This window comes from Poecilia mexicana, unplaced genomic scaffold (genome assembly GCF_051168715.1).
Source record: "Poecilia mexicana isolate PSO_F unplaced genomic scaffold, ASM5116871v1 scaffold_19, whole genome shotgun sequence".
In the NCBI taxonomy this organism is placed as follows: domain Eukaryota; kingdom Metazoa; phylum Chordata; class Actinopteri; order Cyprinodontiformes; family Poeciliidae; genus Poecilia; species Poecilia mexicana.
The window spans coordinates 7174700-7197902 of NW_028263388.1; the positions used below are offsets into that span (position 1 = coordinate 7174700).

Below are 23203 nucleotides of genomic sequence, written 5' to 3' on the forward strand. Positions count from 1 at the left end.
AAAAATAAATAAAAATAATTGGACTTTAGATGTTTGGCAAGATTCATCTAAACTCTGCTGGATCTGTTATAATGTAAAAAAAAATGTGGCAAATTTTGTGCAAATGGGTTCAGTTTTGCTGTCATAATTCTGACTTGAATCTCAGAAATTGGATTCTAATCTCAGAATTCTAACTTTAATGTCAGAATTCGGATTTTAACTCCAACTATTCAGATAGCTCAGATTTTAATCTGAATTTTTATCTCTGAATTCTAATTTTAATTTTAAAAATTACATGAGTTTTTGTTTTATACTGACTTTAATCTCAGTATTCTGACTTTATTGACAGAGATGTGAGTTATGCACTTGTGAATCTTTTGCCCTAATCCTCTTCTGTACATCACCCTTTTCGCGAGTGAAAATATCCAGCGTGATTTATGTTCCCATTGACGTCTGGTGTTTTCAAGCGATGCCTTAAAAAAAATCTTCAAGGCAAATGTTGAGATTTCTTCAAGGCGACATTTCTGTTTGAGATTAAGACGTAGAGATTGAAATTGTTTTGTGATATGTGCAAACATTTTGCAAATATCGTACCCAGTCTCTTAGCGTTCCATTCCTGTCTCTTCAGGCTTCCTATTGGCAGCAATCACACCACAATGTGAAGGGTCTAAATAACAGCCTCCTGTGACACGATAGTGAGCAGCTCACCAGAAACTATGTGTTGCCCAGATGACGGTGCAAGCCGTTTCCCAGTCAGATGAAACGTAGATCAGACGGAGCCACTCTGCTTTTTTTTTCTCTGACCCTTTCCTCTGGTGGTTTTGCTTCATTGAACAGTTCGCTGCAGGGCTCCTCCGCCTGGACGGAGCTAATGAGTGGTGTCTGAAAACAAAAAAACAAAAACGACTTATTAACACTCGCAGTGATGTACGGTCACTACCGCAGAGGGAACCTGTTTGCTTCACGGTCTGACGGTTTGTGAAATAGTGGCTCGTGTGTTGCTGTTTTAAATCTTTTTTTTTTTTTTTCAAGGATGCTGGGAAAGCTCGAGAAACCGAGACAGGCTGAGATTATTGAGCTGTAAACACACTGTCACAGTTTCACATTCCTGCATCAACCACAACTTTTTTTTTTTTTTACTTCCAGTGAACTTTAAAGCAGTGGAAGGCTAGCTTTTTCTTAAGCTAACAGGATCTGATATATTTATACTCGTCTCTGTTCGTGTTAGGATGACTCATCTATCAGTGGGTGTCCTGTGCCTTAATCTCCTTCCAGATTCTTTTTTTTTCTTTCCCTTTAGCTTTTGTTTTTTACTCTGAGCTCTCTTACTCGCCGCACTCATTCCAAATTCCTCCACCTCTGCTTTTTGCTGTTTCCCATCGATTTTCATATCTCAAGAAAGCAGTATTTGCGCCTTCCGTCCGAGTTCTCTGCCCTTGTTTTGTCTTCGGTTCGGCCTGATGAGGATTTTTGGAGAACTGAAGCCAGACGGGCCAAAATGAAGAGAAGGAATACTGATTAACAAGATCAGCGCTTTGCCCCGGGTTACGCTGCTTTTTTGCATTTGCCGCCGTAATTTGTTCTCGAGTGCCATTTAATAAAGGAAGGTATAACGAAATCCTTATTCGATCACTTGAGGACATCACGCAGGCTTGTTTAAGTGCCGTCGAGCAAAATGTTAATCCTCTGCTGCTACAAGGAGGCTGTTATCCTTTTCCCATCCCGCGCAATTGTCTGACCTCCTGATGACAGGATCAAGAGACATGGATTTCTCTGCAGGAATTCATAAACTGTCTCAAGGATGTCAAAGGCTCTCAGTAGGATGTTTATCATTAAGAAATGTCTAGACTAGATAGAGGCCAATAAAAAAACAGACCCTAGTGTATTAAATCCTTCCGTCTTCACCAACAAATTACAGAACTCGGTTGCCTGGAGACACGTTGCAACATGACGAAATGTGCACAAGATCCCGGCCTCCAGTTCTCTGCTGGAGGGCAAAAAACTGCTAGCCAGGTTGTAGGTTTAGCTGTCAAGATGTCAACAAAACGCATCAAATCTTAAATGTATAGTGATCTATCCCTAAGAAGAGATGCGGTGCTTTTCTGCTAATTGTCAACATCACAACATCTTGACTACAAGGTCCAAAGGTGTCACATTTCACAGGTCATGGAAAAGTTTATGTAAAAAAAAAAAAATAAATAATGAGGGAGATGGAAGTAGGTCAGCTATGCTAGCTTGACTTTGCAACCTTAGCATGTAGATGTGCTGTGGAATCCTGTGTGTTTTGGTTCAGTTGGGGGGAAAAAAGGTGACCCTCACACCAACTCTGACGGATCATCAGTAGAACAGATGTTTAAATTACCTAATCAACCACGGCTGTATTCAGACAGTTACATATTAAGTGCAATCCTGTAATGTTTATATGGAGTTATTGGGGCCACAGTCTGTGGTTTTTGTCGCTGTGGAGAAAAAGTTACATGTATTCATTTATCTCCTTGATGAGTGATGGCACGATGTGGGTCTAAGTGCTAATTCCAAAACGCCAGGCCCGGGTTTGAACTCAGGCCTTTACGCACATCCCACTGGAAATAGATCTTGAAACAGTTTTGGTGTAGGAGCTTTCTCCCCTTCATAGCCCAGGAATGTCTTTGGATTTCCCTCAATTAGCCGTTGAATGTTATTGGAAGAAAAGGAAGTCTGAGTTTCCCTGCTGCACCTTTTACCTCTATGGCCTGATCTTGACAAGAGGAAGGTATTCAGTAGACTATAAAGTCTAATCAAACATATTAGAGTTTTATAAATGAGATTTATGACTTTCAATAGTAGAGCGCTGGGTGACGTGTCCTTCACGTTTTGCCTTCCGACAGATTTTCACTGTTCAGTGACGTTCAAAATGTGACGTTAACCCGTTTGTTCTATCTGTGTGTCCGGGCAGGACTTCGATGACTTCATCTTCGCCTTCTTTGCCATCGAGATGGTGATCAAGATGGTGGCCCTGGGGATTTTTGGCAAGAAGTGTTACCTCGGAGACACGTGGAACCGCCTAGACTTCTTCATCGTTCTGGCTGGGTGAGTTTACACCGTGACACGAGGGAACTCTCAGTTGGCCAAACGTCAAGGTGTCCGTAAACACAACAGAGACTCACATTTTTCTTTCGGCTGCCTCTCGATTCACTCCACTGACCTTTGGGACATGCTCGACATGCTGAAGATGTAGATTTGCATGCCGAATCCATAAGACATACCTTTGCACACAAAGTCTTTAGCTACGAACATGCAGGGCGTAACACCTCTGACGCAGCACTCCACACACTCTGACTTGATGAAACACGTCGCAGAGTCTAGCCTGCTGGTTCAGGTCTGACATTTTCATCACACTACATCCCCCGCTGGGTTTTAATGCCACCCTTCTGCTGCGGCTTCTGTTGTCCATCAGTGGGAACAGGACACGCTTCCTCCTGTGCACAAGTGTCCTTCACCAAAACACAACGGAGGATCTTCATGTTGTCGTCTTTTTTTTTCAGCTCACACATCATTGTACAGTAGCCATAAACAATATATTGGAATATTAGTGAAATGTTAACTGATTTCAGTGACTCAACAACCTGGAATGATTTAATTACACACCGACTGATATTTTCAAGCCTTTATTTCTGTAAATTATGATGATTTTCTGCTTTTAGCTAATGAAAAGAACATTACATCTGACCGATACAGAAACACATTTATTACAGAAATGTGGACTTAATGGAAAATATGCTTAAAGGTTTTCAAAAGGTACTTTTAATCTGACCAGTGAGCCTCGTTGAGGCGTATTCTGATTGAATATGACTGTATTAATTGTGGACTTTGAATTGTTACCTTAGATTCAGTTGTTCAGATCCAGCAAGCATCAATTAGGGTTATCAAAAAGTAAACAAGCATGGCAGCCATTTTGTTATTTTCTTAGGATGGAATAACTATATATTATGCAAATTATTTTAAAAGAATATACTGCACAAGTTTGCATTCATTGTGCTGCTTTTCTAATCAAGATATGGTTTTATTACCTAGATTTTCAAGTTGTGAGACATTAACATTATTTTTAACTAGAGGATTGGTCCCAAATTTCGTTGCACAATCTTTCATTGTTAAATTATTAAAAAAAAGATTATTTTTTTATTCAAATATATAAATTTAGGTTTGAATATGTACATAATACCCAATTGAGTGACTCATTGTACAGCTATCAGAAAGCTCCTGGCATATTTCTCTCAATATCTGACCTATATTCTTGGTTTTTGGTTTCAGACCCAAATTGTAGGTGCAGCCCCAAAACTTTTTGCAAGTTTTGCACACGGTTAGTCATTTAAAAAAAATGCAGAGCCATCATCCTCCTCCTACCACTTCCTGTCATTTTCTTTATTTCCGCCAGCAGGAACATCCATCCTACTTGATCAGTAGGAACAAGTTATGTGTTCCTACTGATCACGTAACTTGTGTCCTGCAAAAAAAAAGCATTTCTATTTCCAGTTTTGAAAAATTAACCAATTTTGACAGAGCTGGAAATTAGGTATTTGCTAAAAATTTTTTAGCAAATACTGTTTTTTGAAATCGTCACTTTTCCACTGATCAACTGTATTTTCTTCATTTCAGTTTGTATAATGCAGATAGTGGTGTGCCAACAGTGTTCACTTTAGTGTAAGATTGAGACTTAATTATTCTTGAGGTTTTTTTTTCTCCCTCCTTTTATCCCAGAGTTGAATGGTTGAAATTTGGACATAATGTTGTGGTTCAACTGAACAGATCAAAACCGCTTTGGAAGTGGTCAAATCAGTCCAACCACAAGCTTCTGGAAGCATACAGTCTTCCTCCGCTTAAAATTTTTGTATTATGTTTAAAATCCAGATCTCTTCCAGAAATCCAACCACTTTAAATGAGTTCAATACATTCTGACTAGAAGAGCGGTCAGATATTTGTCAAAGGATATAAAAAGCACGGAACACAGGCGCAACGGGGAACGGGTCATTTCTTGTTATGGTTACCGGGCAACTTTACATTAGAGAATATCGCCTACAGATTCAAGTTTGAATAATTCAAATAAGTCATTTTAAAGCCCAAACTAAAAAAAGAAAAACAAGATTCACCGCTATGATGAGTGTCTTTTTGTTTTTTTGTTGGTTTTTTTTCTTAGATTTCAGAGCGAGGGATGTTGTCGTTCCCAAAGAACGGCATGTTTAAATTGGAACTGTTTGAGTCCAGAAGTCTGTTAACATGCAAAATTCTTCTAAAGGACTTTCAAACGGATTTTGTTTGTTCATTTATGTTAACTGTGATTGGTTATTTTGACAGTTAATTTCTTGAAATCGCTGGAGCTGGACGCCGTTTCATGCATACATATGTGCGTGGTTGTGTGTGTGTGTGTGTGTGTGTGTTTGAGAGAGTGTACGTTAACAGAAAACAGGTGAGAGCAACGTGTTTCCCCAGGTCTGGCATCTGTGTGTGTGTGTGTGTCAGCTTGCATCAGCGTGTGCGGGCGGAGTGTACATCTTAATTTGTTTTCATGGCTTATGCTATTTCTGAACAACCTGAAAAGAATCTTATCTGTACGGAGAGCAAACCCCCCCTCCAACCCACACATATGGAGACAAGGGTAGCCAAGGTAACCGCTGGTTGTCGAGCCTTCGATATATATCCTGGCAACAGTTGTTAAGTCCCCGGAGATGGGCCCTGATGAACTGTTTGTTTCTCTCCGAGACGATAATTACAGCTAAGCTGCTTTTTCAGCAGGCCTGAACTCTCTCCTCCTAATCACCTGGCTGTCAGGGGGGGATTGATGGAGAGGCGGCCGCACAGAGCAGGTGAGACGGAGGGAGGAAAAGAATAAAAAAGAGACGAAATGAAAATCGGACCTCATGCTACACCGCGTTCGGACTGACTGCTCGGAAGGCTTTTCGCCGGTACGCTTCGCCGGTTTTAAGGGGATTTAGAATCGGCTCCCAGAGGAACGGAAGGTGTTCGTGTTGCTTCATTTTTTGCGAGAGGAAAGTTTTAGAGTGAGAGAAATGTCAAAAGCGGAAATGTCACACAGTCATCGAAGGAATTTAAAGAGAGGATGATTTAAACGAGCTGGAAAAATGCGCCACAGGCAGCGCGTTTTGTTTTGATGCAACAAATCAGTTTGTTTTCCCCACAAATCTACTCTGCCCTGAAAAAGTATCTGCGCCCCGACAGATTCTTCTGTTTTTATGTCTTTTTCACACAATAATGTTCCAGATGATCAAAACATTTTAGAACAAAAAGCTTTGACAACTGAGAAGTAGAAGTTGAAAAGTGGCGTGGAACCCGCATCTCAGAAAAAAATTGAGTTCACCTGTGTTTCCATCTCCCCATTCGGCGCATTAACTATCCAGAAAAGCCAAAAACCATCTCAAGTGAGGGGGGGGAAAAAAAAAATCACGAGTCAATTTAAATTTAGCCACTTCCATCAACCTTTTCTAATGCGACACTCAAAAATGTGCATAAAAGAAACAATGATGGAAACACGGCTAATGAGTCTTCACTGTATCTAATCAACGCTAGCTGAAAGATATTTATTGTGAACTGGCACTATATAGATAAACTAAATTGAGCCGAAAGTCTGGAAAATTGATCAAATTCTACAAAAGAAAGTTTCTGTTGGCCACAGTTTGGTTGCGACACTAGAATATGTCGGAGGAGCTCCAATGTAACCACATCATATCAAAATAACCGATTTATGACCCTTTTCTGTATTTGTAGACTGAAATCCCTGCCTGCTACTTCAGCTAAACACCAGAATGACGGCTTATCTGCTCAAATCTGCGGTTAAAAGCTTTCTGTAAAAAAAACACTCTGACAATACCGACTTGCAGACAAAATGATAGCGTAGGACTTCCCTGCAGATTAAGGGACCTGAAGAAGGTTTTATTTATTTATGTACCTATCTATTGATTAGTGTGGTGGGACTCCAATCGATCGCTGAGGGAGTCTTAGTGGCAGAGCGCAGCAGCACTTACTGTCGCAGACAGGCTATCCTATTCATAATGCATCAATCAGACTCAGCCTTATCTCTCTGTGTTGCTGTTATTCCTCCCCATGAGAGACCAAAAGGACGATGAAGGAGTGAGATGGGGAGAAGGTTAACACGCCAAGACAGAACAGGAGAGAAGCAGAGAAAGGTCAATTGCTTTATTCGACTCCCTCAATATTTAATCTGGCCAGATATTTGAGCAAAACGGTGCATGAAAAATACCAATATTGGCTTGACAGCTTAGTCAGTAGAACTTTTTTTTACATAAGCTAACTGTAGCTAGATTAAAATTATTTCATATTCTGTAATAAGTTTCTTACAGAATGAACATTTAAAAAAGTTTTTCTCTGTTGCACATAGTTGTGCATGATGCCTTAATCCTACCTCCTTAGACGCGCTGCGATGTGACGTCATGCACGCAAGATTCCTGCCTGCTGACGATGACCACCGTTGGTTGTAGCTGTCAAGTTGTCAACACAAATCTTTAATGTATTTGTGATATATAAAAGATAAAGACAGAAAATGTTTTGCTACTAATTTTCAACACTGTGATAGATGACGAGGTCCAAGAGTGTCGGATTTCACAAGTCAGGAAAAAGTTTTAAGAAAAAAAGAAACACAAATCAATGGTGAAAGAAGTAAAGGAAGTAGGTCAGCTATGCTAACTTGACTTTGACGATCTTAACATGTAGATGTGCTGCAGAATTCGGCATGCTTCAGTTCAGATAAAATTATATATAAAAAAGGCTAGGCTCTCTGACAGATCATCAGTAGAGCAGGTTTTTAGTTTAGGTAATCAACCACTGTTGTGTTCAGACAATCGCTTTTTAATGATGGCAAAATAAACATCGAGTCTGAGAACATAATTCTGTAAAACCAGTCTGTGTAGAGCAGCGTAGCCGACTCAGAGAGGAAGACAAAAGGAATACACCTGGTTTTGAGTTATTCTTTGTTTTTTTTTGCGTTATTTTTTCCTTTGCTGTTGCACACTGCACTATGTTAGTAACACCTACATCTCCAGGTTTCATTTAAGTAGCAGAATTGTTCTACTGCGGCGGTGTGGCTGTGGACGCCACGTAAAACAACCGTCTTTTTGCCCTCCGGCATTGTGCGCATTCGCAGATTTTCCTGATGTGAACAATAACGTTCAACGTGACTACGGAGCAAAACATCTCTGCTAACATGGTTAGTTTTGGGAGAAGACGTCGGTGTTTTAGACAGTTTTTTTCACCATGGCCGACCAATTCATTCTGTCTAAGTGGAGGGGCGAGTCGAGCCTCTGCATCACCAGGTAGTGGTGGTTTACAGGAACTACAGTGGCCAAAACTCTCCTGTATATGCTTCCCTTCTTGTAGTTATTGGCTAACTCTGCAAAACTCAGTGTTTTGTTGCCGAACCCGCGATTCCGTAGTTCCCTCTAAACATTTTTCCTCTCATTGTCGCCAGACATTTGTATAACTCTTGACTTTTTCATGCCGTACTTTAAAGTGAGTGGCACCTTCTTGATTTAAAAAGTCTTTAGCCTGACATATTGCATTTCAGACCTTTGATTGAGCCACACTCGAGGAGCTGAAAGGATCCCAGAAGAGGAGCCTGAATCCTCAGCGTCGTCTCCTTTCTTCTCCTGTTGATTTATTGATGGCACTTTGGATCATCTCCAGCGCATGTGGGAGACAGCAGAGGAAAGTGAGAGCGTGACGGCGGAGAGAGCAGCAGAAGGGACGGCGGACGACAGCTGAGAGGGGAGACAAAGAGCTGCGGGAGGCGCAAGAAGTTGAGAGTGAGGAAAACAATGTGACAAAAAGGAAATATGGATAAGAATACCTGATGGGAGACGACGGCGGCGGCAAAGAGCTGCCACGAAAGGCGAAAGGGAAACCAGAACTGCATCATGTCATAACTTATAAATCTTAACATTTGTTTTGCTATAACAAAAAGTTTATTATTATTATTAGAACAACAACGTTTTTATGATGTAAAGTGATTTTGCCTGGATGACGTGGTTCTTCACTTCTGACTGTAGAAGGAGAATAAGAAATGAAATCTAAGCTAAATATGATGTTGGTCCAGTAAATTCGGGTTGAGCGAGGCGTCCCACTCGGTGACGGTGTTTTGATCACAACGGAGTGCAGAACAGAGGCGGACCTGCTGCGCACAGCCAGACAGGGTGACTGGCACTCAGCCATTAGCCCGACATACTCCACCAACATCTGTGTCGACATGTTTCATGAGCTGCAGGTTGAAGGTTTGGGCTTTAATTAAAGACATGATGAAGAAACCGGGAATGAAAAGAACCTGAGCGTGAATTGGTCAGCTACTATAAAGCTACGTATTCTGTTTGTCTCTTATCTCAAGTCTCAGCTACAAGTGACTGAATAGGAAAAATAAGTCTTCAAATCAAAATGTAGTGAAGACTCAGAAAAAAAAAAAAAACATTAAATGAAGTCATATTACAAAAAATATTGTGAGAAAAAAAGTTGTATTCATATGACAAGAATAAGGTTGTAGAACAGCACGGCGAAATAATGAGCAAAGTCATTAGTAACATCAGAGTAACGTTGTACAAATGTCATAATTTGGAGAGAATAAAGTTGTAATAATATGAGCAAAAAGATATGACATGAGAATAAAGTCTCTATTGGAATAAAGTTACATGACAACAAAGTCGAAAGAATAAGAGACCAAACTCATGTTACTTGAATAATATTAGTAGAATGAAGTAGTAATTTTATGATAACTTGATAACACAAAATTTAAATTATGAATGTTGAGCATCTTATAAAGTTATACTTTGTATCGGTTTTACAAATAGAGCAAATAATGTGAACAATAATGTTGGTAATATCTTCTACTCATATTATTAGTTTGACTTTATTCTCACAATTAAAAGAAAATAATTTTAGTTTTAGTTATTCTCTGCAATCCTTATCCACAGTCTTAACGTCCGTATCTCTTCCATTGGCCAGCTAATTATTCCGGCATTGTCTGGTATTGTCTGCTATTGTTCCCTCTGGGGACAGAGCATCTCCTTGGCCATACAACTCTCGTTCAGCTTTGATAGTTCGTTACTGGGGCTGCATACCCAGTCTCGGGGTGGGGAGTTGTAGTTAACCTTACATCCGGGTTCCTCCCTCTTGCCGTAGCATTTGTGTTGTATCTCGTCAATCTCAAGTTGTGATAGCAGTTGCCGTTTCAAAGTGTCGAAGTAACCATTCCACCCTCAGTCTTTGCATGTAACTGACTAGGGTTACTTGAGTAGTAGCATTCCAACAGATCCATGTTTTCGTCTCTCGCCCATTTCCGTCTTGTTCCAGTAGCCCATTTTTCATCAAGGTGCTCTGGTTCCCCAGCACCTGACGCAGACCTTGTTTGGCCGGGCGACGTCTGAGCCGGCATGTTATGCATATCAATGTCTCTCATGGTATGAGGTAGGCTATATAGCTCCAAGGGTCTTGCCTAAGGACCCACACTGCATAGCTCAATTGCACTGTTGTAACTTGCCCCAGCCCGGATTCGAACCCCGGTCTCCCGGGTGGTAGACTGGTGTCTTACCCACTGTGCTATACAGTCAGTCTATATAGCACATATGTATGTAGATATTAGTTATCTACATATAACTAATATATGTAGATAACTAATACAGATATTAGTTATCTGTGTGCTAATATGCTTATTAGCACACAGATCTGTATACTTATTAGTATACAGATTAATATACTAACACTAGATTAATAAAGTGTGCAGATCCCAAATCAACAAAAGAATAACTTAATCTGTAGATACGCATTGATTTTGTTCTACTTCCCAAAAAGAACCTAACACTATGCTTAAATCTTCATATTTTTCAGCACATTAATTAGCTAAAGGGATTGTAAATACTGTCTGTTGGTAAAGAGCAGGCCGTTTGCCCTCTATCCACAAATTGCCATAAGTGCAGGTCCGGTGGTTTGCGGGTCAAACAATGAACAGCGACAACTAATTAGCCAGGATACAGCTGCTGGCTGTTGGCACTTCTCCATCGTCTCGGGGCTGGATGCCAAGCTGCAGCGTATACCAACCCCCAAATCTCAACTCCATACGTGTTGCTTTAATGGTTAACACTTTATTTGAAGGGGGTTGAATAAGACTGTCATGACACTTTCATAAACATGACATAACACCTGTCATGAACATGAATAAGCCTTCATGAATATTTATGACTGTTGTCATAAAGCGTCATTCGGTAAATTATGACACTTTTCATATGAAGTTGACATTATTCAAAATGTCTTTGTTATGACAACTTGACATGAACCAAGAAATCATTACTGTTTAAACTTTACCTTTAATAACATAAAGTTACCTCATTTTTAAAGTGCAAACATTAATTCTTTTATAACAAATTTATATCAGTAATGAATAATGTCAACTTTGTATTAAAAGTGTCATAATTTACCGAATGACGTTTTATGACAACAGTCATAAATATTCATGAAGGCTTATTCATGTTCATGACAGGTGTTATGTCAGTCTTATTCACCCCCCTTCACATAAAGTGTTACCCTTTAATCTTAAATTATCTTCAGTTTCACAAACTGAAGTGGAAAGCAGAAAAAAATTCAGCCACATTGAAATTAGAGGAGAGGAAAGGGCATTAAAACCAGGAACAGTGATGGCTGCCACACAAACTGTCTCTTCCTTTTTCACGTACTTTGACTCGGGCTGCTGAATGCTCCTGGCCGAGGTCTCCTCATCCCCCTGGGTCCTCCTCCGGCATCACTGTGATTATCCCCCACTAGCAGTGGGGTCACCTCGCTGGTCATGGATTATGATTCCAGGGAGGCAGCGATGGGATGTTTTGTAATTAAGTGTGAGACAGTAGCTGCAGTTCTAAATCTAATAACGGAGCAGTGAGAGCAGACTGCTTTCCTGAATGCCTTCAGCCCAAGCAGCTGAAATTCAATTACGCTTTCTTTGGGCACTATGGGAATTCTGGTGGGTCTAAAATAACAGATGAGGGTAACTTTGTGATGCTGTATGAGGTGGAGAAAGAAAGGAATCTGTCTGAGCTCCATTTCATCCCCACTAAAGTTGGGTGTGGAATGGCACACTATGGCTATGGCTATGAGTTCGCCGTTGCCTTCGTACGCAGCTCCACTCGACTCTCATCTCCCTTCACTGCTCCGTTTGGGCTTTCTCCTCTGGTAGGATTTCTATCAGGCCAATCAGTGAACAGAAGGAGAGGTTGAACAATGACGTTGATTTTCTGCACTGCAACAATGGCAATGGAGGAAGTTAACGAAGCCGAAAGAAGCCGTTCCAAATGTTGACTTACCAGCCGCCTCAGTTCGCAGTGAAGGATGGTTGTCTACAGCACAGGTAATTTCCTGTAAGCTTCATGGCATCGAACTGCAGCATTACGTACGTCACGGACAAATGTCAGTGATTGGGTCAAATTTAAATCTTCCAGCGAGAGTGCGCGCCTCCAGGAAGCAATCGTTTCTCAATAGCCGAGAATCCAGACTGTCTGGACGTACAAGCGTCTGGATTTCACCAGGCTGCTATGAGTAGATTGTTGAAAACTATTTTGTCATTGGCTGGCATAACGCATCCCTGTAGATGTTACGGATTGATGCACGGATGTACAAAATACTCTTTATAGTGATGGGATACTTTTCTTATCTAAAAACATTTGCTACAAAAGTGCAAAAGTAACAGTGATGGTTAAAATGACCAACAACGTGTGTCAGTTTATGAACTGCAGATTGACATGGCGCTTAAGGAACGGTCGCTCCGTCCATGGAGAGCTCCAACTCAGAGTGAACCTCTGACAAACACAGTCATAAGATGAAGGTGGTGAAGATTTTGGTGAGGCCAATTTTCCTCATCAACCCACAGTAATGCATGGAAGACGGGCACTGAGGAGATTTGAGCGAGTCTGTTCAGGTGTCGGGTCTGTGAAACCATGAAGACACTGACTGGAGCTAAATTCCTTGAGCAAAAGACGAATGTTTCATACAAGCCTGTGTTTTATCTTCAGTATCGTTTCATTCGTCTGCTCTTTGGGGGGTATTAATATTCATTTTTGTTTGTTATATAACACTGCGTGGTATTAAAGTTTAATTATGCAGTTTTTTTTTGTTTTGTTTTGGTTTTACTGCATAAATATTGCCAACAGTCCGGCTGAACTTATCTCTCCCGGTCAGAAACATCCATTTCCAGCACAATTTGTGGAACGTGCAGCAAACATAATCTGCACCACGTCTTTAGACCCAGAGCATCCAGACATATCGGTGTTGTGCCGCAACGTGATGATGTGCTGGAATTATTAGGTGGTCCTGCTGCTGAAAATTGCTATTGCTAGAGGACACTTGTCATCTATTTATTATTATCATTATTTATTTGTTAATCTTCCAAATAGTCGACCAGCAGTTCTCTCAGTCATTGTATCAATGCCTCCTTCTTGGCATAGCCGTGTCGGCCGCGTCATGCACTCGCAGAGCAGGCAAGTAATTACTTAATGGCACATAAATGAGCTTGTGAAAATGTAAACTACATTTTGATCATGTATGTCAGGCTGTGTATAAATATTTGTCCCACATCATGAAAAGTCACTGTTTTACAGAGAAACTACTAATTTGTAATCATGGCACATATTTATTTTTTGGAGCCAAATGTATGTGTTAATCTTTGATTTGGCCATCAAGAATAAAACATAATGACAAAAAAATTTGATGTACATGCAGTTATCTTCAGAAGTCCCAACAGTGTGCAGTTATAGCTGCTCCCCACAAACTCAATGACAATTTACAATGTGATGAGTTTTTTTTTTTGTTTCCCCATTAAAATAGCTCTAAGACATGTCTCAGAAACTCAGCGTACCGAGACCTCCACTCCAATCATTATTACCAAAAATTACAGTAAGCTCATGTTAATCCGCGAGCCAACAGGGGGAAGTATTGTTCTTGCCTCTGTACTGCTCACATAAAAGCACAGATACTTCTCAAATAACAGAATCCAAACCCCGTCCCCTCACACACAAACACCTGCATGGGGGCTGTCCGTCACTGACAACCCGTCTGCTGTGGGACGGTCGCTGTGGCAGGACGCCCGTCACCGACGTGGAGGCGAACAGAAAGGAAATGGCATGCGACTAAAGCAACGCAGGACAAGACGAATTACTAGTTATTCCGGGATACGTAGGAAGTGTGTCGGCGGCGACGACGGCGTAAAACTACGTTCATTTCCTGAAACAGCAGGATGTGATTCCATCAGAAACTCAGTCCTGAAAGTGGAAATAGTCCAAGTGTTTTCACTCCTGCAAGTGCTTAAATATTACATGACTGGCTGCATTCGTTCCAGGGCGTTGGCCTTTTGTATGCAAATGTTGGTTTTAGGCAGAATAATAAAACATTTTTAAACGGAATGCTGTTTCCTTCCAAGGCGTTGGCTTTCCTACCAAAGCGATGCATGTTTCATGTTTCCGCAAGTGCATCTTTGGAAATAAATAGTGAAATAAATAAATGGTGATAAATGACAGTTGATATTGTTCTATTAGCTAGCTGTCACACTCATGCAGAGTGACCTTCGTATTACAACTCCATTAATCTCTCCTCTCCTTTTCAGTCTTGCATGATCTTCATTAACTCCTTCCAGGCTGCTCTTAAGCCACCAAGAGCTAATGAGAACAAGATGACATTTTTGCAGCATAATTGAAGAGAAAAACAGCCTAATTGCATCTCAGGCTTTTTGTTTATTTAAATGATGCATTCAGATGAAAATACAAGACAGAGGGAAAAAAAAAGAAGAGAGTGCAGTGGTGTCTGTGTTTGGATTCAACACAGTCAGCTGTTGGACACAACTACACCTATCCGCTCCTGTTTTCCTGTCTGTCATATATGGGAATGAAGCCTGCTTAACGTTATCACAGTGGAAGAAGCTTGGAAGAAGACAGATGACGGAGTGGGCCAGCGGATGGAAAGACCTTCAGACACGGGCCAAGAGGTAGACAGATAAAGGGTTAGGTGAGGACAAGCTGAGTTTAACATTCCCGCATTCCCAAGCTGCCTTGCATGCTTTTCTATTTTAGGTGTATCTGAGTCCCATTATGTCGAGGGTTTAATGTTTCCATAGGCTTACATGGCTAATTCCAAGCTTTAGTTGCCTTTGGTTTTGATGGAGTTGCTGCAGAACTAGATATATGCCACTCCTAGTGTGACAAGTTTCTTTAATATAACAGTGAATCAACTTCTGATTCATTGTTAGCTAGTGGTTTATTAGATTAAAGGTAGATCAAATTAAATAGCTAATGATGTCTGCTTATAGCTCATCCATCCAGAAGAGGGCAGCATTGGTCATCCTTAAGTGGAGCCAGATGATACAGGAATAAAGATGGTGGGGCCATACCAGAACAGGAAAGAGAACTCATCCAAAAAGAGAATGATGTGGGATGCAAAACCCACTTTATGCGTTTTTGTTTTTAAATGTAAACCCTCGGCTAGCTTCTTAAGTTTCATAATCTTTTTTTTTTTTTTTAAGTCCAGGGTATTATAAAAAATGTATTCTTATGGAAAGATAGTCCATCCTCATCGTACAAGAGAAAACTCCGATTTTTAACCCTTGTATGTAGAAATGGGGTCCAATTGACCCCTCACACGTAAAACTTGTATCATTTGCCGTAGTCCTCTACGTTTGCCTCAGTCCTCGCACGCAGGGTTAAGAAAATGGCTGCCTTTGACATATGCATGTATATTGATGCCTGCGTGTAAAGTTTTGACCAGAGAAAGCCTACAATGCAACTTGTTCTCAATTCTTAGAATTTTTTCAAGTTGTTCAACACAGTCATTTGGCTCTAGAAAAAAAACCTGTTCATCAGCTTTAAGTGGCAAAAAATGAACATGATGCTCATTGATGCTGATGTGTGTAAACTTTCCAAAGCGGGTATGCTACTTGTGATGTTGTGGTGGAAAAACACATTTTGTCCATAAAATGGGTCAGATGAGGCGTCTTACAGAGGTGTGTGCTTGTGTACCTTTGTTCATCCCTCGTTCTCATTACATTCTTCAGCAAGTTTGCCCTTCTCTGGATCTCACCATAAAACAAATGCATCTGCATATTATTTGGGGGTGTAAACTTAAAAAAAACAACAACAAAAAACCATCTTTTGTCCTTGTCACCCTTCCTTGGCATAACAGCGTTTTAGATTCTCCTCACGTAGACTCTCTACGATGCCGGGCCTTTCCTGTCTTCCCTGACCTCTCACTGTCTGTGTCAGCATGCGTTGCCCGTCCTTAAAATAACCTAATCAAATCCAGCTTCTACTTAAAATTGGGATAAAAAAAAATATAAAAAATGAATGCACGATTTCCCTGTTGTCTTTCCGGTTACTTCGATACACTCCATTTCTCCTCAGCTGTTCCTCCCTTCTGGTTTGGGGTGGGTGGGTCAGACTCGTCTCGGCACACCAAACATCATCTGGCTCTCATCAAGCCAAGCGTGTGTTTTCGCAAAGACTATTTTACGACAGACATCATTCATCATCCACTTTTAAGTTTATGCAACTGTGTCTGATGAGGAATTACCTTAATATTTCTGTAATATTGCCCTTGGGGATTTGTAGCTTGTCTGTGGCTCTCAGTGTATTTCCTATTAGTATTAGGATAATGTTGCCTGTCACTTAGGGACTACTGAACGGTGCCCAACGCCATAAACTGATTAGGGGGAACACTTTGACCACTGATGGTGGGGATGAAAATAATTTGTTTTGTCATGGCAGCGGTTAGTGGTTGAGATACGCTAGGCTGTAAATCAAACGTGCGTTCTCAAAGATTATGAGTGATTGTAAAAATTAGAAAGTATTTGACAGGAGCGCACATTTTTTATGCTGGACGACATGGTCAGAGGGTCGACGAAATCCCAGCTCTTGTTTTGGTGTTCCCGGTCGACACATGCCGGTATCTATAAAAGTTGTACAAAAGAACGAAGAGTGATGACAGGATCCCAAGCAGCAAATGGCAGATTGACGCACATGGTGAGCAGTTGATGGCCTTTGTGTCTCAATCCAACAAAGGAGCTACTGTTGCAAATATAACAGTGATTCCAACAGGAATGTGTCAAAAAACACTCAGTGCATCTGTGTTTGTTGTGAATGGGGCAGGATGGACCGGATGGGGTCCCCAATGAAATGGGATATGTATGATAGGTAGTCGTAATCTTTTGTCTGATATGTGCATTGTGTGTTCGCTGTATTGTCCCAATCAATTGCAGTGAAAATATACATGGCAAAATGTTAGTTAAAAAAAAAAAAAAAACTTTTAGTTGGGGTTTTCTATTAGGAATGTACTTCCTATATAGATTCTTCTTCTACTTCTTGTTGAATTCAGACTGATATTATCTGCAGTGACATCCTCTGTTTAAAATAAGAATTGCAGTGAGTGCCTGAAGTGAAATAATACGTTTCAAAAGAACTTCCTTAACCTCTCAATACATCTTGTAAGCAAAGATAAGCCCAAATGAGTCTTGCCAAAATACGTCCCCTGGCTTACAAACCATGGTTGTATTGGTGTTTTTAGTCTACGTCATTTGAACCTTAATAAGAAAAAATAATACAAAGGGTATAAATGGAAGAAAAAAAATTACCAGCAATGTGCTAAAATATTTCAAATGGTAACTTGAGGGCAGAAAGTGGACAAAAACAACTTTTAAGAACCTGGTGAAGATTAAAAGGAATAGACTAAGCAGCTGTCTGCGATCCGAGCCAGCACACTGTAAACCCACACCACTTCCCATCATCTTCCCAGATACATAATGTTAGAAATCCCCCAAAGTTCAAATTAATTCCAGACAAAGAGTTCGATCTGCCTTCTTTTTCAGCCTGACTGCAGCTTGTCTTGTGCGTTATTTATTTCAGATTGTTTTCCTGTTTCCAAGCTGCTACTAAATTGGAGCCATAAGTACCATAGCCAATATGGCCAGGGAATTCTTTCTTTTTCTGTTTTTTTCTCACTTGTTTATTTTCAATAATGATGGTTGAATCACAATATAAAAGACATTATTTATCTGAGTCAGAATTTCATGGATAAGTTTGTTCACACAAACAAGGAATTTGACTTCAGTTTCACTTTACCCTCAATGGACAGACATTTTAGGTAAAGATATAAATTTGGTCATAAAAAAGTGTTGTTTTTGCAAATGGCACTTTACAGCACCAACCGGAAGTTAGAAGTCGAAACAGTTTGAATCCAGGATGTGTGGGGTCTGAAGAGATGCCGGCTGCCTCTCTTCCTGACCCTAGATCTGTGTGAGTCTTGGATTAAGGCCCAGAGGAGACTCAGTCTAAAATAACAGTGGTGTCAACTTCTGAAGTCTGCTGAGGTGCAGCCATTCATGCAAAGAGAAGAAGAGTGGGGATAGGACACACCCCTGGGGGGGCACCGGTGCTGATGGTTCCAGGTGCTCCCCAACTTCATCTGCTGCTGATGTCAATGATTAAAAAAGTCTAATAGAGATTGTGGCAAGGCTTGACGGAAAGTTTACAAATTAATTCCATTTAATCTGACGGAGTTTGATCTGTTTTGTAAAAAAAAGAATGGGCAACATTCCGATCTCTAGATGTGTATAACTGGTAGGAACATGCCTAGAGAGACCATCAGCTTGGAATTGAATGTGGATCTTCAAAGTAATCTTTAAGTCTTTGTACTGATCCTAGAGGGGTTGAGTCCAAAGGCATGCCACATGTTTAAGATCCTTTTGTTTTACAAACGTGCAAAGGGCTATTGGACATGTATGATTTCTTCTGTAAGACCTCACCTTCCTCTTACAGTGTTACCCCAACTGTCTTCTTCTATGTTGTTCTGTCCCAGTGTTGCTGTTTTAGTCAAGAGAGATGCACAACTATTCCATAGATAGTTATACTCTCTCTGACTTTAAGTTGACTTTGACATGCAACGAATTTTGCTGAGATATTCTTCTGCCATTCATTTAACAGCCCACGAGTGACCTTTTTTCTGCCTTACACCATGTCTTAAAAGTGAAAGGTGAAACCTAAATATCCATGAGCACCAAGGCAGAGCATCACACAGCTGCTGAAGGGATTTGCCGATATCTTGAGACTGGCGGAAACCGTTATTGCAACCTTGTTTCTGTCTGCTGCTCTTGGTCGATCCTCTTTGGTAACTGTTTATCCGTTTACCTTCATTCTGTGGCCTGCAAGCCATCTGTTGGCTGCGGCTGTGTTTTTTTGTGTGTGTGTGAGTGTGTGTGTGTTCACCAACAAGAGAGGGTGTTCCTTCCTTCTTATACCGGTGCTTTGCCGTAGAGATCCAAACAGGCATGCACCGGGACACCTTAATGTGTTAAAGGCGCGCATTCACAGGTTCATTAAGGGAGTTTCTTGCACTCCAGGTGACACAAACACGCACGCACTCACATACAGCCTCCAACATGTGTTGCGAATTTGTCAGGCAGACTTGGAGTCAGCGCGAGAAGGGAATTCCTTCATCTGCACGCTCCTTCCAGCTGCACATGTGCTCAGCAGCTGCTCCACATACACACACACACACACAAACACACACGCAAGGAGAGAGAGGCGCTGTGTAAAGCGAGGACGATAAACAGCAATCACAAATAAGACATCCCACAGTTTCCCTTTGAGAGCGGTGTCCTCCTGACCTCCTATCACGCTCTGAGAAAAAAAAAAAAAAAGCCTCCAAAGAGCCACCGGAGAGGCCACCGAGAGCATGGCGTTTCGAGGCGGCTCCGCTTGGACACCGCGTCTTCCGAGTCTCAGGCAACTCTTACAGTCTGCTCTCGACGTCTCAAAGGGGACGCACATGTGCCGGTCGCGCCTTTTGAAGATCGACTGCGCGAGGACTCGTGCGAACACGCCGAGCCACACTAAACATCACGTGCTTGCTACGTTCCATGTGCTAGCACGGACAGAGTGGTGTTTCTCAATTGTTACGCTCTCGCAGTCGTAGACTTAATTGCTTTAGAATAAACTCACGCTGTTTGCCAGAACATATGCACAGCAGCCATTTCATAAATCCAAGAATGTAAAAGTCGTTGGGAATATTAAAAGATTAATTAGTTGCTGGAGAGTTTTGGTGCATGAGCTTCAGCAACATTTGGCTTGTAGATGCTGCATTGACACATGTTTTCTGTTCTCTCTCTCTGTCTCTTTCTCTTCTTTTTTTTTTTTTTCTTTTGTTTCCCCAGGATGTTGGAGTACTCACTCAACCTGCAAAATGTTAGCTTTTCAGCTGTGAGGACGGTGCGTGTGCTGAGACCCCTGAGAGCCATCAACCGGGTGCCAAGTGAGTGCATGCAGTTTTCTCACCCTTCTAACGCAACTCCTCACCCTGACTCTGAGGGTTTGAAATAATTTGCCCTCTAATAACCCAAGAACTTTATTATTCTCTGGAAATAGAAACTTTTATGGCTTAAAAGAAATTCGGTCTGCTCAAGGTAAACGCTACTGGTTGCAGACGAGGGACACCCAAATTAATTTGGTCATATGTTGTGGTGTCCTGATATTAAAATGTTTGTATGTATCCATTTTGACCTAAGACTCAAACTTTTTCAAAGGTGACTGTAGATATTTATGTCTATATTCACCTAAGTAAGTCTTACATAAGACACTTCTGGTGTTGCCTTACCATTAAGAGGGCGACTGTGGCTCTGTGGGTAGATTAGGCTTCTTGTGATCGGAAGGTTGTAGGTTCGATTCCAGCTTTCTCCTGCCAAATGCCAATGTGCCCTTGGGTGCCCATATTGCCTACCGTTCAGCATATCGGTCTATAGATGTGAGTGCAAATGGGTGAATGTGACTCTAGTGTAAAGCACTTTGAGTCATCAAAATGATTTACGATGTAGTCTCTGTTTCAGGAGGGCATTACCAAAAATAAAATCCAGTTGTTCCTCATGTTAGCATATTCCACAAAATTATCTCAGGTTTATCTTCCAGCAGCTTGTCCATTGCAACCAAAAGAGTGTGATTCATCTCAGACTTACTAAGGGGCATTTTTCCAAATACTAATGAAGGTATGTTTGTAGGTCAGACTCTGTGTGGATATTAAAGTTGTTTCTTAAATCTCTGGTGCACGCTGGCGGTTAAAGGGGGCAGTATTATACAAAGATGACTTTTTTTTAGCTTTATATCATATTATAATTTTATCCCTTCTTCCAAAACTTTCCTGGGATGTTGATTTGGTTCTTTCATGAACATTCGAGAGATCCTGTAATCTCCCGTTTCAACCATTCAGCAGTGTGAAATGCCTGGTGGAGTCTACGCTACCTTCGAGGACGACGCTCGTCGTCAGAGCTGCAGTTTTCAAGCTTTTGAGCTTCCACATTCAGCTCGCTCACTCGGCTCCTTCAGACTAGCCAGCAACAATTAGCAAACACCTGGTGGAACTGCACATCTGCTGAGCTCGTTATACGAGCCACTGCTCAGTGCAACGCTGGTTAAAACTTTGTCAAAGGATTAATACGGGAGCCATGTTGTGATGACTTCAGAAAGAGGAGTTTTTTAAAGAGTCAGAGCCCCAATTTCAAGGCGTTACAAAGGTGAATTTCTTTTAAGTCATATTCCATATAAATAGCGTCTTTATAACAACCAAAGGTGACAAAGTTACTTTATTGTGCTATAAAACGACACTATGTGCCTGAAAAACACCTTGTATCGCCCCCTGTAGCCGAGCATTCCACATTCTTCATCCGGTCCTCCTGAGATAAAACCACCTGGAATCTCTCCATTTAAATAAAGATCCCAATTATGCCATTAGCTTCCATCTGGATCACTCCACACGACCTTCAAGAAGCCCCTGTTTCCGTACCATGAGGTGTTTAGCTGGTGAGTGGGGACGTCATCGCCATCTTCCACCGTCTCGCCAGTCGTAGGGGGTCCGCCGCCCCTCATTAGCCGCGTAAGCACACGGGCACTCAGAACACACGCAGCCATGCACACTGATTTGCTCATTAGGCGTCCAAGCATCCCTCAAACCAATCACAGGCTTAATGGTGGTGTTAAAGTGTGGATGATTTGGTCTGGTGGGGGCCCTGTGGGGAAAATGTCAGCACTCTGTTGCTGGTTGATCCTGTGATTTTCCTTGGCTGATATCTGTCTGCTGCCTCCCTCACTCCCTGCTTTCCCTACACACACGCAGACACACGCATGCACACACACACATGCGCACGGGCATGCAACCTTTATACCTCATCAGGTCCTGCAGAGAACCTGGCAGAAGTCATCATGACTTTGGGTGGGGATGTTTTCTGTAGAGCTTCTGCTATTTATAGGCTCACTTAGTTAAATCTAAATGTGTGTGTTTTTTTCTTTTTTTTGTTTTCTTTCTCCTGTTCGTTCCTTTTTCCAATAATCTCAGTGGGTAGGAAGCAAGTCTGAGGAAAAAAAAGGGGGCAAATCCGCAGTTTGCCCTTTCAAAGTTCACCGAATACACGAATAGAATCCGACCCGATTAATTAGTGCAGACGCGTCAAAAGTGCTGGAATTTACAGTCAGGACCCCAGTGCCTCACAAATCAACAGTTGGTTAAAATCAGCACCTGTGAGTCATAGGTCCAAAAAAAAAAAGAAGAGGGAAAAAAAAAAACACTTTCTTCAAGCAGGGCTGAAGGAGACCCTGCCTGAACCCGAAGAAATGCTCGTTAGTATTCCATAATCGACATCAAGCTTTTCATTCATTCTCCACAATCACTGGCTCATTCACAGCTCTACACTTAAGAGCCCCTGACATAAAGCGGCTAATCATGTTTGTTGGGGTTTTGCTGATGGGCCGTTATTACCTGAGTCTTTTCATAATAATTTTGCTGATTTGTTTATGTCATCTGCAGCCCTAGATGTGGACGAATTAATAATACGAACCGTGAAAGCGTTTGTTACTCTGGTTTTCTATGAGGCGTCGGCCTTTCTTGATAAATCCCAGCAGTCACTTAAAGGATTTGTTCAACGGTAGAATGTTATTTTTAAATATTAACGGAAAAGTGTATGTGAAATAAATGTATAAGGAGCAAAATGAACTTCATGTTCATTCTTTGTTTCTGAAAAAGAGAAAAAAGAATCAGTTTTATGTCTTTTGTGTAAATGCAGTATGTTGTCCACTGGAAGTGGTATACATTTTTAAATATACAAAATAAATAAAACAACAAATAAAATTAATTTTGAAGTCTTTGTAAACAAAAATGTCCTTCAAAAAAG

The 23203-nt window shown here is 41.2% G+C and overlaps 1 protein-coding gene across 1 annotated transcript in view; it reads left to right on the forward strand.

The window, feature by feature from the left end:
* The window catches only part of cacna1g (calcium voltage-gated channel subunit alpha1 G), a 164683-nt gene that overhangs the window by 15694 nt on the left and 125786 nt on the right, over positions 1-23203 (forward strand). The window contains exons 2-3 of the mRNA XM_088000841.1: positions 2915-3048; positions 20204-20301. Of these exons, the coding sequence (XP_087856967.1) occupies positions 2915-3048; positions 20204-20301 (232 nt within the window). The remainder of the gene's footprint in view (positions 1-2914; positions 3049-20203; positions 20302-23203) is intronic.